This window comes from Glycine soja, chromosome 11, assembly GCF_004193775.1.
Source record: "Glycine soja cultivar W05 chromosome 11, ASM419377v2, whole genome shotgun sequence".
NCBI classification, from domain to species: Eukaryota; Viridiplantae; Streptophyta; class Magnoliopsida; order Fabales; family Fabaceae; genus Glycine; species Glycine soja.
In genome coordinates, this window is record NC_041012.1 from 34354308 (window position 1) to 34371434 (window position 17127).

General features: G+C 30.7%; 1 protein-coding gene across 1 annotated transcript; it reads right to left on the reverse strand.

The window, feature by feature from the left end:
* Positions 1 to 3728: 3728 nt before the first annotated feature.
* LOC114375042 (CASP-like protein 2A2) lies at positions 3729 to 8775 on the reverse strand. The gene is made up of 3 exons (XM_028332780.1): positions 8330 to 8775; positions 7470 to 7587; positions 3729 to 4251 (listed from the first exon to the last, which is right to left on the reverse strand). The coding sequence occupies exons 1-3, from the start codon at positions 8557 to 8559 to the stop codon at positions 3979 to 3981; spliced, it is 621 nt and encodes a 206-aa protein (XP_028188581.1). The 5' UTR covers positions 8560 to 8775; the 3' UTR covers positions 3729 to 3978.
* Positions 8776 to 17127: the final 8352 nt, after the last annotated feature.

Here is a 17127-nt window from a genome sequence, read left to right on the forward strand (position 1 = left end):
TTGAACTATTATGCTTCTCCTTCACACGAACCCATTCTTGGAAAAATTCATCCCCTCTTCTAACAACTTCAAAGTTTGTCACAACTTTGTTATTCCATAACATATCATTTCTTCTCCGCCAACTACTCCACAACAATATTGTTACCCTTCTTCCTTTGGTGCTCACTCAGCTTCTGGAAAATTTAAAGATTAGACTAGACAAACTATCTACCTCAAGGATAGGGCTATTAATAGCTTGTGACAGACCAAGTCTATCCCAACACCCTTCATTCCTCGTGCAATCAATAAAAATATGGAATGTGTTCTCAATTTGGCTTTCAAAAAGGGGACATAACGTGGAACACTCTACACCTAGAGACTGCAACTTTATCTTAATAGGTAGGCAATCAAAAAAACCCTCCAAAGAAACAGTTCAATTCATGGGGGGGACAATGAGTTTTGAGATCATATTTCATTCTCCTTCCATACTCAAACCTCCATAGTCCATCAGATTTTCCATAATGATTTTGTACACACTGCGTACACTATACTCTCCATCATCCTCCAGCCTCCAAACGATTATATTGTTGTCCATATTCTGCAAAGTTGGTGTTCAAAGGACAACATGCACATCCCTCTCGTTGAAGATTTGATTAATCAACTCCAAGTTCCAACTTCCATGAAAAACATCAATAATGTCGAATACTTTCAAATTTTCAAGTTCACCAATAATAAGAGTTTCAATGTACAAATTCTTTTCCATTCTCAACCAAGGTTCATTTCAAATACCAACATTGAAACATTACCCAACTTCCATATATATCCTTCCTTTATGGCCATTCTAGAAGAACATATGCTTCGCCATGTAAATTATGGGTTATGCCCAAGAGCAGCTCCCGTGACCTTTTGAAAAATATTTAGCTTTGAAGACTTGTGTTGACAAAACATCTGTATCAGAAATGAAAGATAGATGAAAAGCAGTTTGAGAATTCATTCATAAAAGTATTACAAAGTTGATTTATTTATACAAAGACAGAAAATAATTAACTTGAATAACCAACACTAACTTACTCAAATAACTTCTAGTAACTAACTAACTGTCATAACCAAGTAACTACTCAAATAACTTCTAGTAACCAACTGCAACTGCTTAATCATGATATCCCCCTCAAGTTGCCGAATAGATGTTAATCATTCCCAACTTGGCAGTGAAGTTACCAAAAACCGGGCCTAAAAGTGCTTTTGTAAAAACATCTACAACTTGGTGTTGGCGCTTGACATGGACAAGCGTGACTACTTTGGACTGAACATATTCTTGGATGAAATGATGATCAATGTCAATGTTCTTGGATCGTTCATGATAGCAGATTTATTATCACAAAATAGCATCACAGAAGGCACATCAACTTCAAAGTAAAGAAGTAACTTGCTTAACCAAATAATTTCACTAGTAATAGAAGACAAGGCACGATATGCTACCAAAATCAACCAAGACTGCATGGTTGACACTATCTCGACGGAGAACGTCGAGATGGAAATCGAGTCTACTATAGAGGTAGTCGATTGGGTCGATCATGAGAACCATGATACCCGAACCCCAATCTTTGGAGTGGATAATCACCTTCATACGGATAACGAGATTTTTGTCGTTAGAGACAAGAACCATCACTGGTGGAAACCTGTTTCTTTTCTCAATCTCATGGAGGAGGTAAGAGTCAGCTTCAACGAAGAGATGAAGTCTAGCCGCGACCACTGGAGGAAGCGGAGAGCCAGTCCTGAGAGACTGGATAAACTCATCAAGATGGGATTCTTGAATGAGGCCCCGATTTTCATCGGGTGAGCAGGGAAAAACAAACCTTGTCCAGGAGCAGATTTGATATACTGCAAAAGATGATGTCATCTACATATACTAGTAAAATGACTAAGGAATTTCCTGAGCCAATGGTGAAAAAAATTAAAGTGCGGCTAGACACCCGAAAGGTCCCCTTAAAAATCGGTTCATAAAGGAGTGACCTACCCAGCTATATAAGAACTTACCATGCTCATTAACCACCCGATGTGGGACTCGCAACACGCCCCCTAGAGCCAGGGCTCGTCACCACAAAGCGAGGGTTAGCAACACTATCCACACCACCAGGCAGAACCAGAAATAGCTTTAATAGGAAGCAAAAGGCATAGAAGCAAAAACTTTTGATACCATATCAGAAATGAAAGATAGATGAAAAATAGTTTGAGGATTCATTCATAAAAGTATTACAAAGTTGGTTTATTTATACAAAGACAAAAAATAACTAACTTGAATAACCAACACTAACTTATTCAAATAACTTCTAGTAACTAACTAACTGCCATAACCAAGTAACTACTCAAATAACTTCTAGTAACTAACTGCAACTGCTTAATCGTGATAATCTGGCATAGACAAAATCCTCTATACTTGCTTTCCTAGCATTGTCATATTAAAAGCAAATAGATTTCTAAACCTCATTCCTTCATTATAACTAGTTATATGCTCATATTTTAAAAACAATAACTAGTTATATCGAATTATACCCATATTTTAAAAATTAGTTATGATTATAGTTATAATACTCACTTATAATTTAGTTACTTATTGTGTTTGATTGTAGTTACGTAAATACCCAAATCATAAGCACCCTACGTAGAAGCTACAATCCAATGAGAATGTTTAACCACTATAAGGTAGAAGCAACAATCAAGTTGAAATAGACTAGATAACAATGAAATCATCAAACAGTTGATGTGCATGAGACATAACTACCAACAAGAGAACCATCAAACAATGTAGAACCTCTGAACAAAATCTTCACCCACCCAGAATGAAACTCACCAACTAAGACCTACTGTATGTCAAAAAACATTGAAATTGTGGAACCTTCCAAGATCACACAGAATTGGATTTTTCCATCACACGAAAACTAAATCTCTCATACACATTTCGTCAAACACTTTTCAAGCATTAATGTATCTACTGCACCAAATTTGAATGTAAATCAAGCACCAAGAACTTTGAAATTGCTCAACTTCAAAGTTGGAATTTCCTTTTGAGGACGACGGTGGTGACAAATCAAGAACCCAGTCAGTGGATTGTGGTGAGGATGACACCAAAAAACTGTCTATCATATTGAACCTTCAATTTGACGAAAAAGAAAGAAAAACAAAAATCAATGGAAGAGTGTTGTGGAAGAGTGTTGTTGGAAGCATCGATCCATGCACAAATTCCACATGTTGTAGCGACAAAGGAAGAATGGGAGAAAAAAATGAATCCAATAGCAAAAAAGAGAAAGGATCTGTATATTTTTTCTTAGGAAGATAAAAAAAGATAATCAAACAAATGAAAAAAAAAGAACGAAAACAGCAAAAATTATTTTCAAGGTGTGACAATATTGCTCTAATACCATGTAAGAAAATATGATTCCACAGAAGGGAAGAGAGGAAAAAAATGATACTCAAAGTATTAGAGAACGTTAGGTTTGCAGTCTAAGTTGATGCGCACGAATTCCAAGATTAAATTCAATGGCTCAACGCTAACGGAACGCGAAAGAAAGGGTCAGGATGCTTCTGCATGACCTCCGTTTGGTTCCAACGTCAAACTGTTACCCAAACATGCACTTAGGATATGGGGGCTATTATATAGCCAACTATAACAACTAAATTCCTATATACCTCTAATAAAATGAAAAAGGAAGTTGATGGCAAAGTTTGTATTTTAACGTAAAATCAAGCACTAGTAGAAAAAGCTAAAGCCATCCGTGATTCATGCATGAACACCAGTGTTATAATACAAAGAAGAAGGAGGTCAGGAGTTATATATAACTACTAAATTATAAACTCAAACTTAATGGCAATGCATGTCTGTCCTAAGTCCTAAATTAACGTACACAACAACAGTATATGCTATTACATTAATATATTAATTGTAGCAAACACACACATATGAAGCATGAAGTTGTTATTTATATATTTTGGGTGAGCTAGCTAGCCAGGGAAAGCAGCAACCTCAATGGCTTCAGTGGCCCTGCTTGCTGGTGCATCATACTTGGTGAAGAGTTTGTAGGAGGAAACGAGGGAAAGCAAGACATAGCAAAACACTGCCACAAATGTGATAGCTACTGATGCTGTGACCTTATGGCAAAATCGACCAAAAGAGCCACATGCTGAGCTCCACGTTGTTGCGGCGTCTCCATTCTCAGCCAGGTATAGAACCTCCGTTGACACTGCTCCAGCCGCTAGAATTATGTATGTCAGCACCTATCAACGCAAATATATTGGACAATTTTTTCAGTACATATATTATAATAATATCTATAGAGAAAAAGAGTTATATACTAATATTATACGTACACCATCCTTCAATCATAACCTATTATATATGATAAGATTAATAATTTTTATAATGACTATTTTAAAAGTCATATCCATAATAATTTATGATTGAATGACGATATAATATATGACCATTAAACTTACATCTTTATGCAAACTAATATTTAATTCTAGTACCAAATATAGATTTGAAATTAACAAATATTGACCATGCATTGTATGGCCACTTGACCATAATAAATATGGACATGTTGATAAAAATAATACAATTTTAAAAGAAGAAAAAAGGTATATAGATTTGTTTTTAAAAAGATATAATTTGTAGTATTCTTTTACTGCATGACAATTGTTTTTTATCATGCATGTGAGGTAATGTTTTGCAATTGAGAGGATAAATATCGGAAAAATTTTATCTATGAGTCATGAGAAACTACATAAGAGAATTTAATACTACACTTTAATCCAAAATTTTATGACAATTTATGAATTTTATTCTTATTTTTCAACAATTTTTTTCCTAAGAGTGTGTTTGGATGAGGAAATTTAAAATTATGAGAAATTTTAAATTCTATGAATTTTAAATACTTCAATTGAAATTCTTTTATTTTCAAAATTTTGTGTTTGGATAAAAAAAATTAAAATTGTGAGGGTGAAAGAAAATGAAGACAAAGAAAAGAAAAAATATGATTGGTGTTCTTTCAAAGAGAAGAACCCTGATGCGGCATAGGAATTGCAGGGGAATCGGGACACGACGATGTATCCTACCACACCCGACCACAGCATCCAGTCAACGACATAAGGCATAATCCAGGTCCTCCACGTCGGCAAGCACCTCCGTCGCGTGATGGATAGTGACGGTTGTTCCCTTAACTAGCAGGTGTAGTTCTATGTGTCTCCCTACGCCCAAACTCGATCAATACTCCACGAGCTCAAACAACATTCCTTGAAGAAGATGATCATCGGTGTGAGAAAAGAGTCGTAAGTTCGAGAACGGGATTTTAGGAATTTTTCGGGTGGAAGAGAGGATGAAGGTTATAAAGGAAATATGCGAACATTAAGATTCTTCTATCAAGAAGAGAATTTCAATTTCTCACATTTTAGAAGGAAATTGAAATTCTACATTTTTAGTTGTTTAAAATTCTGTTTTAAAATTCCAAAAATTTAAAATTTTCATAAAAAAACATCCAAAGAATGAATTTTAGATTACAGAAATTTAAATTTTCTGATAAATTACTTTCGATAAAATTCTCCATCCAAACACACTCTAAATGTGAATCTCATCCACATAAAAGTTTTTCCTTAGAGTGAAAATCATTTTTATTTATGAATATTTTTATGATAATCATTAAAGTCCATATACTTTAAATATTTGTAAAATATAAAATTTTGATGATAATACATATAACACTGGATGAAAAATGGATCAGTCCAGATTTTGGTGATAAAATATAGAATTTGAATCTTAAATTTTAACCTCAAATTAAATTAAATCTTTTTAACTTGATCCCAACATGCTTTCATCTAGCCTTAGTCGCAAAAACTTTCAAAAGCCCCTTGAACTGGGTTCTGACATCTCTTTAAAAGTCTGAACTGATTCAAACGCTTTTTGTTCAGCATGCATAACCCACAACCCACATCAATGATCAAACTAGCCAAATTGTCCATTTTGTCACCTTTGCACACCACTATGTTTTGTGCCACCTAAATTATTACATGTTTAATAACAAGGTTAATTGAATTCACCATGATTGTTTGAGACAACAAATTAAATAATTTGTGGTAATTTTAGCTTGATTTTATATATGAATCATAGTTTTCTATCACCAAACCAAGCACATGCACTATTTGTACAATGCTAAAACTATTTACAAAATTTGAAAGTGTGACACATAATAGCACCACAGGGCATCGCGCTAATCGTTGCGACACCATTGATGAAGCCACTAGGACCACCATCACATCTTTTGCTATTGTCGTGTGGCGCCATAGCAGGTTCCATGTAATTGTATTTCACTATCATTTTTTTGGAGCATTTATAATGTGTTTAGTAAAGCTAAGATATGTGCGAAGTGTGTGAAAAGGACCATTTATCAAATTCACCATAACGATCATCGTCCAAACTCCTGTACTAAATTTACTATGTTCCATTTGTTTTCAAGGTAGATGAAATCTGTTTTGAACTGTTAATATAAGCAAAAGCAAAATATGTATTGAAATCAATTTCAACTATATTAATTTACACAAGAACGTGTATAAAAAGCATATAACTACAATAGGTTCAAGTTAGCTAGCTAACTGTTAGGATATTCAAAAGAGAAACAAAATGATGTTTAAACACCACAGTGGATGTATATACTTTTAGGAGAAAAAGAGAAATTAAAAAACTGATAAACATAACGGGTGGAGCGATAAAAAAAAATACTAAAGAAAAAACAAGTGTAAAAACAGAATATGAAAATATTAAGGTTGAAAGAGAAAGTGCTAAGATGAGAAAACAATATATTGAGAGTACTCCAATCAAAATTAGAGTTGCACTTTAATAATATGTTTATTAAATGTCGGCTTTAATTAATTATTTAGGTAAAATTTAATTTTAGTTAAAAAATAGTACAAAACGCAAAAACCACATAAATTTAAGTTTTTTCCTTTATATCATCTTTCAATCAACTTATTAGAAGAATTTATTACGATAACAAACACTTAATAAATTAATTAAACTATTTCAATAATGGAACAAAGACAAAACTGAAACAACATAAAACAAAAATAGTAAAAATAAACCAGCAAACAGTTTGCACGGCTTTGCACCAAAAAGCAATTAGCACGGGTCACATATGAATGCAACATTCAGTGCATGCAAATTGATAAAAGAGTATTAATACATGACCTTAGTTTTTCTTTAACACTTCTGGGTTTTAATTAATTTAACTAAATGAAATTAGAACTGTGAGTAAAATGTTATTGCAGTTCATCGAGCACTGCTGGTATTCTTTACAATAATAAAATTCTGTTTATTTGCTGATAAAAAAAATAGTAATAATTAATTAGCTATGAATTTTTTGTCTTTTATTTTATTTATTTAAGTCAGAAAGTGAAATTGCAGCAAGAAAATGAACAAGTTAAGAATTAGCTAGTGAGATGACCTGATCAAGCAAAAAGAAAGTCCAAGCACGAGGTATAGTGGAAGGGCATGGCATAGCAGCAATCACAGCTGAAAATAGAGAGTAGCCGGCACAAATGCCATTTGCATGCACCAAGTACCTGCAACATCCAAAACAAAATAAACCAATATAAATTTACTGTTGTTATTGTGTTATTTCATTTTAGAAATTTCAATATTTAAGCCTAAAGTTCAACCAACAAACTAAGATTTATCTTACACACAATCCCAGCTCAAAAACCAATTATACATGCATGAGTGTTTCTACCATCTATTTATTTTCACCAACATTATAAGTTTACATTAACAATAGCATGTACTATGGTACTGTGTTTTGTAAATAAAGAAAATTAATACTCCATATTCCATGATTATGAACTAAATGTAATAACATTAATTAGCATTAAAAAAAAGCAGGTATAGCATAGAGACCAAAAATGTTTCAATGTGTAAATTAATACAGTTCATGGTTATGATGCAACATTTAGTTACACCAATTGGCATAATAGAGACGAAAAATGTTTAAAGTTTCTACCACATTTTTTTTTCAACTACTTTTTCTTCTTCTAATTTCTTTATCGAATCACTTATTGGATCTTATGTTTCTCTTTTTTTCTCTCCTTTCTTGTTTTTTTATAGATAAATATTAGTTGTTAATATTATTAGTTTTTGTTAGTAAAGAATTTAAATCTGCAACTTCTCTTCATTTTATTTCTTCCTTTACTAAATTACCAACTTTATATCTTCTAATTATTTTTTACTGTGGTAAATCGTATTCTAAAATTTAAGGAAAAACACCATTTCTACTTGATATATAACTATATACACAAAATTTGTACATACCTGAAAGCTCCAAGATCGCTGTAATCAACAGATCCATATTCATTCTGCTGAGAGCTCTTAAGCATGAGAACAAGTGCTGAAACACATAGACCAACAGGGAACAAACGCAGAAACGTCTCGGCAGTGCGTAGGGCACTGGTAGTGTTGCCTTCTAATTCATGATCCCCCATCTTCATCTGCATGGGAGATCTAGTTACTGCAGCTTCAACCACACTTCCTTTCTCCATCATCCCTTTAACTTGTATTGTGTGGTTCAATAGTCTATAACCTCTTTCTTTCTATATATGTTAGTTTTCTTGCTAGGTTTTGATGAAAGTATGGGGTAGCTAGCTAGCACTAGTTTTTAACCTTTAACAACGGAAGAGGTTTTGATTGATCCAATGTCCACACACCATACCAACCATTACTCGAGTTTTTAGGGTAGGCATGTGGGGCATTAAAGAAAAAGAGTGGGAGAGGGAGGCAGGTATGGTGACACTGAAACTGCATTCAATGTCATTATGACAGGCCACATATTCCCAAGGCTATTGATAAGTCTTTTACGTCTCTCTCTTTTGGATTTGTGTTGTCCTTTACCCATTCATCAACCTGTTACGACAGTTTGAGGACAACGGAGCACAATAAATATAGTAGAAATGCAACAGTACTTTTGGTTTACCTTTTCACATGATGCCACTTAAGGTACAAGTTGAAGTAGGTTTGTTATAAAACAGATATTAAATGGAAATGTACTTGTGCTAATATACTAGCCAGTAGCATACTCCATGCTGCTAGTAATAATTAACTAAATCAAACGATGTTCCTTAGTAATAACATACATATAGAAAGAGGAGGTATTTACTTGTTTGAAGAGAAACATTTTTAGAATTATTTTTTATTTTTATTACTTATTTTTTTAACATCTAATAATTTTTATATTTAATTAATTTTAATGATTAGATCTTAAGAAAATAAGTTATAAGTATGAGGAGTAATTTTAAAATAATTATTACTTTTGGAGTATATATATATATATATATATATATATATATATATATATATATATATATATATATATATATATATATATATATGTATGTATGAAACTCTTTATAGTTAAATTACTTATTTATGCAAACTCTCTTTCAGTAAATTTTATAAACTCTAAGTAAACTTGGTAGATTTTAAATTTATTGAGTCAACTAGTCAATAAATTTAAAAAATTAGACCAAAATGTAAATCAATTTTTGTTGTTTTCTATCTGATTAGTATTCAACATATTTTCATTTAGTGTGTTATTCTCGAATAAAAAAAATTTACCTTCAATAATATCAAATCTTTATTCTCTAATAACATCAAACTTTCGATGAGAATTATCTATCACTATTATAATATCTATAAATTATTATCTAGTAGTAATCCATTACTAAATTTAGTTATTTAAGTATTATAAAATTTATGATATATTATTTTATTTTATTATATTGTTAAAATATTTAATTAATATGTTATTTATAGATATTCTATTAAAAGAAAAAAAGAAGTCCTAAGTTCCTATTCAAGCATGATAGTCGATTTACTAGTAGTCAATTACAACAACCAAGCATAAGCATAAATGGGCCGGGGACGCAACCTTTAGGGGAGAGCAGGAATGAAGAATTACTTACAGACGAATTAACGTAATAATATGTATGTACCATAGAAAAATGAAATCTAAAAGACACGATAGTTTGGAAACAATAGCCAGTTAAAGCTAGTTGGTGGTCTTATAATTAACTAATATCAAAATCTATGACTAAACTCTCATTTGTATTTTTTTTTTTTTACTTTTAAGGTGCCTTTTTAATTTATTTTTTCTATCTTGAAATATATAAAACAATTTTCGCCTCCTAAAATTTTATTGAGATGTTCTAATATATATGCTCATAGATATATAGTGTAGAAGTATTAAATATTCAATTTCATAAAACATGAAATAGGTTGTGTTTTCAATATGCTCTCTTTAACTCTCCTTTTATTTATAGTTTAAGATTATGACATACAAATTAATAGAAAAAAAATCCCATGGCTTCTATTAAATTTTATTTGGAAATTCTTAGTATATAATTTATGTTCTATTTATTGTTTTAACATTTCATGCATTATTATTTCCCCCTCTTATTACGAATATATATATATATATATATATATATATATATATATATATATATATATATATATATATATATATATATATATATATATATATAAAATTGGCAAACTAGTGATTAGTGCTATATATCTTAGAATTTTAAAATGATAAATAAGAAATTTCAGAAAATTAATAAATGAAAAATAGAGAAAATGATATATATATTTTTTTATTTTCAAATTCTTATCGTGAGGTTGTATACACACGACAGGCATCTCCAAATTTGTTTTGAAAAATATATAGCTAAACTGCTGAGTAGAAAAACTCATTATTATCAATATTAAAATTTATAAAAAAAAGGAAAGGAAAACTCGTTCTTCATGAATTATAATGCTTGAACAGATTAAAGAATGAATCTGATTTTTTTTTTTTGGCTGAATGAATATGATGTTATCACGTACATAAGGATAAATATATAAAGAATGAGAATAAAATCATTAACAAAACATTAAAAAGGGTCAACAGAGTTTGATTCAATCGTCTTTAATTCTTACGTTAAAAAAACATTAAAAAAAATAAAACATCGTGATTCTCGTGTTTTCTCGCACACATCAATTTTTTTTTATATGAATAAAAGAAGATAATAAAACAGAAGACAGTATAAAACAAATTAAACTCTAACTGGCTCGTCAACAGGCAGAAGAGACCTCAACGAAGGAGGAGGATTCACAAGAATGACAAGAGGACTCAGTTTGGCAAGCTCAGTCAAACTAAAACACATTGAGGAATATTGAAGAGAATGTTTGATGAATATTTTTAAGAGAGAAAAAATAAAATATTTAATATGAAATATATATATTTATTAAATTTCATCTTAAAACCAATTGACATCATGTGAAATTATCCAACATATATAACCTTTATTATAAGGATTGAGGAATTGATGTGCGACTTGGATATTTCCCAATATTCTTTGTCCAGCATGAATAGTATGACAATGAATCAATGACCATAAAAAAACTGGATTTAAATTGGGTACACACACAAAAACATTCAAAAAAAAAGCAACAGAATTACCGAATTAGTCTTTAGTTAAATGAGTGGTGGTTAATTTCTTTTTAGTTATATGGTTGCCTTGAACTCGGATAATTCTTTCTCCCTAATTTTTTTCCAAAATTATTTTTATTAAATTTTATAAACTAATATTTCTTTCACTTCTTATTTCTTTCATAATTATACATTTACTCTTTTTAATTTTTATCTTACTTTTCTTCTTCTTTACTTCTTCGTTTTTCATCACATTACTTATATATAAATATTTATTAAGAAAGAACATAAGTCCCTAAAATTTAGAATTATTTCATTTAAAATTTTAAACTTAATCTCTTAATAATGTATTAAATGTCATCTGTTAATATTATTATTTAAATCACACATGTTTTTAAATTTTTTGAATTAGTGTGATTGACGAATTGGACTTTCAAAAACTTATTTGGAATTTGCTTAGTTTTAGAGATTAATATGAAAGCGTTAATCATATCCATGGAGTAAAATGATTATTCACTCTACATTTTACCTTTTATTTTGTGTTGTTTATACTTTATTGTATTATTTTATTATAATATATAACTAAGCAACTTTAATTTGTCCATAATTAATGTATGCTTATATTTCAAGAGTGAAGAATAAATCTTACCTAAACATTAAGCTTTTTGTTGGGAAAAAATCAAATTATTTTAACAACAAAAAAATAAAGAATAATAAATTTTATACCTTTGTTTATATTTTATGTCCCTTTTATTAAGGAATATTTTATGCCCTTTAGTAAAATGCTTTTTTGGTTCATGTACTCTCATTCAAAATTAGTTTCAGTTTTGGTTTCAAAATATAGTCTTTCAACATTTTTTTTTTAAAGGAAGTCTTTCCAACAATTAAAAATATGCGATTTTGACCTTTTCACAAACAAAATCACATTTGGAAAAACGAAATTCATATTTTTAAAAGCTGAACATTAATTTCATCGATTTAAAAATACAAGAGCAAAAATTAAGTTTGATGAAAAAAATGTAGAAATTAAATATAAAATTTTCATTGTTGTTTTATATCTTATTGTGGTAGAAAAATAGTTTAAAAATACATTTTAAGATATGTTTGAAAAAATCCAAACTATTCATATTGATAGATCGATCTATCGTTACGGTCGATTGTTGTTCTCCCTCTTCCTTTTCCCTTTCCGATGATTTCCTCATCAAAGTCTGAGCCTTCGGTTCCTCCAGTGGCAAAAAAGGTAGAGAAGGTGATTTCGTCATCAAATCATATTTCATTGTATTTTTTTTTTTTTTCTGTTTTCTTACTTTTGAATTTTATTTCTCTTATGAAATCTGCATAAGCTTACAAGTAGTATATTATAACAGTAATCAAGACTGTGCAAAAATGTATTATGAATTTAAGAAGTACTCGCCTATGTCATTTGTGGTAGATTCACACTTACTCGAGGGAGGTGCACATGCATTTCCTTCTCTCATTTTTAAAAAGTTAGGTATAAATATCTTAAATGTATATATTATGTCTCTTCTAAATATATATATTTGAACTCCCTGCTTATAATTTTCCATCCTTTTATGATAATGATTTTTTAAAAATAGATTGTCCCCAATCAGATAGGTTCTAGATCCGTCACTACATATCATTATGAATTTGTTAAAAAGAGTAATAATAACACTGAATTTGTTATTGAGTTTATATATGTGTTTTAGGTGTTTTCCGCAGGTTGGTCTAAAAAATTTTTGTGCCTTCAATAAATCAAAAAATCTACACCTTCATAATTATTTAAATATTATTTTGTTACAAAACTCATTAATAATTTCTTCATAATCAAAATTATTTAAAACAACCACAACATGGATAATTAATATTATTTTATAAGTTATTATTAACACGAATATTTAATAATTCGTATATTTTTTAAAAAAACAAAAAGAAAATTATTTTATCTACTTTGTGACATAGGAGATCACGAACTTTTGTTTTATACTTTAAATGTTATCAATCTTGTAATAAAACAAAATTATAAAATTTAAATGATAAAACAAAAATAATTATATTTAATAATTTCATTTTCTTTTAAAAAAATAAAAAACAAAATTATAAAATTTAATTTAATAAATAAGTAATTTTAAAACCAATTAAAAAAATTATATAATGTAATATTTATATTTTATAATATTTTAAATTATAAAAAACAAAAAGGAAAGAGAAAGTCCCAAATAATATATATTGAGAATTATATTGCATCGTTATGAATTTGTTTTGTTAAAAAAAGAGTAACAGTAACAATTTTTTTATTGATTTTTTTTTTTATGAAATCCGCATAATAACTAACATTAATTTGTTGGAGCATTCTCTAGTGGACTTGTGAGATAGGTTATCCACCGGTGAGCCACTAAACAGTGACTAAAATAAATTTAAAAAATTAATTATTATTTTATTATAATTTGTAAAATATCTATTATATTCTTTTTAATATAATAAATATCACTTAATTGATGCGGCGACGATACACACGACCTTGCATAGGTTGTCATTGTCCACCCTTCTCTGTCATCCATTAATTAAATTTATGATCTTCTATACTAAGTCTTATAAAAGAGATGTATAGGGAAAAACCTATTATGTCCATGCTCCAGGTGCTGACATGTGTCTAATTTGTTAGTTTTTTGGGCATTTCCAGTTGCCTCCAAGTGTCACCTTCGGCTTGCATTGCTGGTCAATGGGTCCAAATGTCATTTGCTGGATGCTTTCTGGGAATTCTTCAACAACAACAACTCCAAACCTTGCTTCCTTTCATTTGCGTGAATGCTTGCTCTGTGTGTTCAACAACTTATAATCCGCTTCTTCTGTTTTCCTGATTTTTTTTGTCGGTTTGCTTGGGTTTTTCTTCGTTTATCCTATTTTCAGTTCCAATTGAGTTTGCGAGATGCTATGGTCTTGCATTTGATGCTTGCTTTTTTGCATGTTTGGTTGCATGTGGATTTTCTGGGTTGTTGTTTTCATATCGGGTTGATTTTGTGCATGTTGGTATGCCTTATGAGGTTTTTCTTTTGTTTCATGCATGTTGGTTTTGTTTCACAATGGATGTTTTCTTTTTTTCGATTGTGTGCTTGATTGCTTATGGATGTTTTTTTGTGGTGTTGATTGCTTCAGCTGCAGAGGAGTTTTTGTTTTATGCATGTTTACTTTGTTTCACATCGAATGTTGTTTACATTTTCTGCATGTTGATTTCTTCAGCCACAGAGGAGTTTTTGTTTCATGCATGCTTAGTTTCATATTGGAGGTCTGGAATGTTGTTTGTTTTCCTCCATGTGTTTGGTTAGTTATGGTTGTTTTTGGGTGGTGTTGGTCATTTGTTGCTTATGGATGTTTCCTTGGTTTTTTTATTTCTTGGATGTTTGGTTGCTTATGGCTGCAAGTGTCATTTGCTGGATGCATTCCAGTTCAATTCTTCAACAGTTTCAAACCTACTTCCTGTCATTTGCATTAATGTTTGCTCTCTGTGTTTAACAACTCCTAAACTTGTTGTTTTTTAGGGCATTTCCACTTGGCTCCAAGTGTCATCTTCTGCATGCATTCCCGGTCATTTCCTCAACTACTGCAAACCTGCTTTCTTTGTTTTTGCTTCATTTGCTTATTCTTGAGTGTTGGATACTGCTTTCCTTGCTTTGTTTCCTTGCTTTCTTTTTCATGCAGGTGTCTTCAGTTCCAATTTACTTTTCCAGCTGTTGAGGCCTTCCATTTTGTGTTCTTCATATGAGGTTTTGCTTTTGTTTCCTTCCTCCTTAAATATTTCAAGTTTTCTTGCTCCTTAAGTTTCATTTTCCCGTTTTGGTTTTTTTTTTCTGTCTATTCTTTTACGTCCACACGAGTTTTAATTTAATCCATGCTTCCTGTTGTTTCTTTTTGGTCATTTGGCATATTGTTTGGTTTTTGGCTTTGTTTATGGTTTTTCCTCTTATGAGGCGATCCATGAAGGAGCATCCATAAGGCAAGTTTTTTAGTTTTTTTCCCATGGTTCTTTCTGGTGACTCTGTTTTCCCAAAACTGATATGCCTGATGTTATTTGGTGTTTCACAGCCGAATGTTCAAGGTAAGCTATAACGACCATGGCTGGAATGTTTTATGGTATCTATGCATGTTTGTTCGTTATCTTTTTTGTAACATCCCTGTCATGCCTAATGTTATTTGGTGTATATTTTGGTTGTCATTTAGGCAGTCGATGAGGTTGTCTTTCGCCATGTCTCATCAAGAAGTTAAAGGGTTGTTTTTAAATTTATGGACTTGAGGTAAATGTCCAATATGTTTATGAGTTATTCATTGTTGTATCAGTTTTTTTAAATTGTTTCTAAAGTTTATTTGACTTTATTCATTGTTCTAAAATTTATTCATTATTGTGGAAGCCTCATTATTATGTTGTCGACCAATGCCAGAATTAAGGAAGCCCAGGGTATACTATCATATATAGTTTGTTGTTTTTCCTCTTCATCACATCCGACTTATGCTTCTATTTCTAACTACTGCAAGATCATATCCATCCCCAGTTAGCAATTCTTTGGAGGCTTCTAAGTTGGCTATTAATCAGCCGGTGGCAACGAGGCAATAATTCAATAAGAGGTTTTTTTTGCTGATCTTTTGTGCATGTTGGTCTACCTTATGAGGTTTTTCTTTTGTTTCATCCATGTTGGCTTTCTTTCATAGAAAATGTTTTTCCTTTTTCAAAACCTGCAATATTATTTGATTTTCTGTGTGGTTGGTTGGTTAAGGATGTTTTTCAAAAATCACTAAATAAGATTAGTGTGGGGTAAACCTGTTATCTATGTTTCCTATTTGTTAGGTTCAATACAAAGTCTAATCAAAAGAACTGTCATCTAAAGGAAATGCATACAACGTGTGAGAACCTGAAAGGTATTGGCCCACCAATAGTTTTTGTTACTATTAGCACCATTAATAGGAATCTTTAAAGTGGTGCCTGCTTGACTAAATGACATTAACTTTATTCGTGTTTAACACTCCTGATAGTTTTAATCCTTAACTTTAAACTAATTGGCCAACTTATTAATCAGATATTTTATATTAGATATGTATTTCCTTTTATATTTTTCCAGGTTTTGTTGCATGCATTTGCCAAATTTACTTCTATTTCACTGTTGCATTTTCCTGTCAATCCTACTTTTTTTATGCTTCTTTGTTGTTTTTCCTCTTTATCACATTGACATGATGCTTCTGTTTTCCATTGGTACACGGGTTCCTATCCGTCATTAGCTAGCAATTGTTTTTAGTCAATTATGTCATAGGATGCATTTCTTTCAAGAGCTCAGTCCAATATTGTTTGCCGACATTAATTGCATTCCTTGGGTAAACCAGTTATTTATATTTCATATTTGTTTTGTTCAATGGAAAATCTAACCAAAAGTACTGGCAACTAAAGTCTATTAGTTAAAATCTATTAGCAGTATTGATGCAATTGTTATGCATAACTATGGATGTTGTTTTTAACCCGTACTACTACAATATTTCTTTCTTTTGAATGGTGGTTGATTCTTAAAGTCAGATTAACTTTCCTTGCCTTGAACACTGCTGATGCTTTTAATTGTTAAACTTTAATTGATGTGGCAATTTTTATATCATATATTGT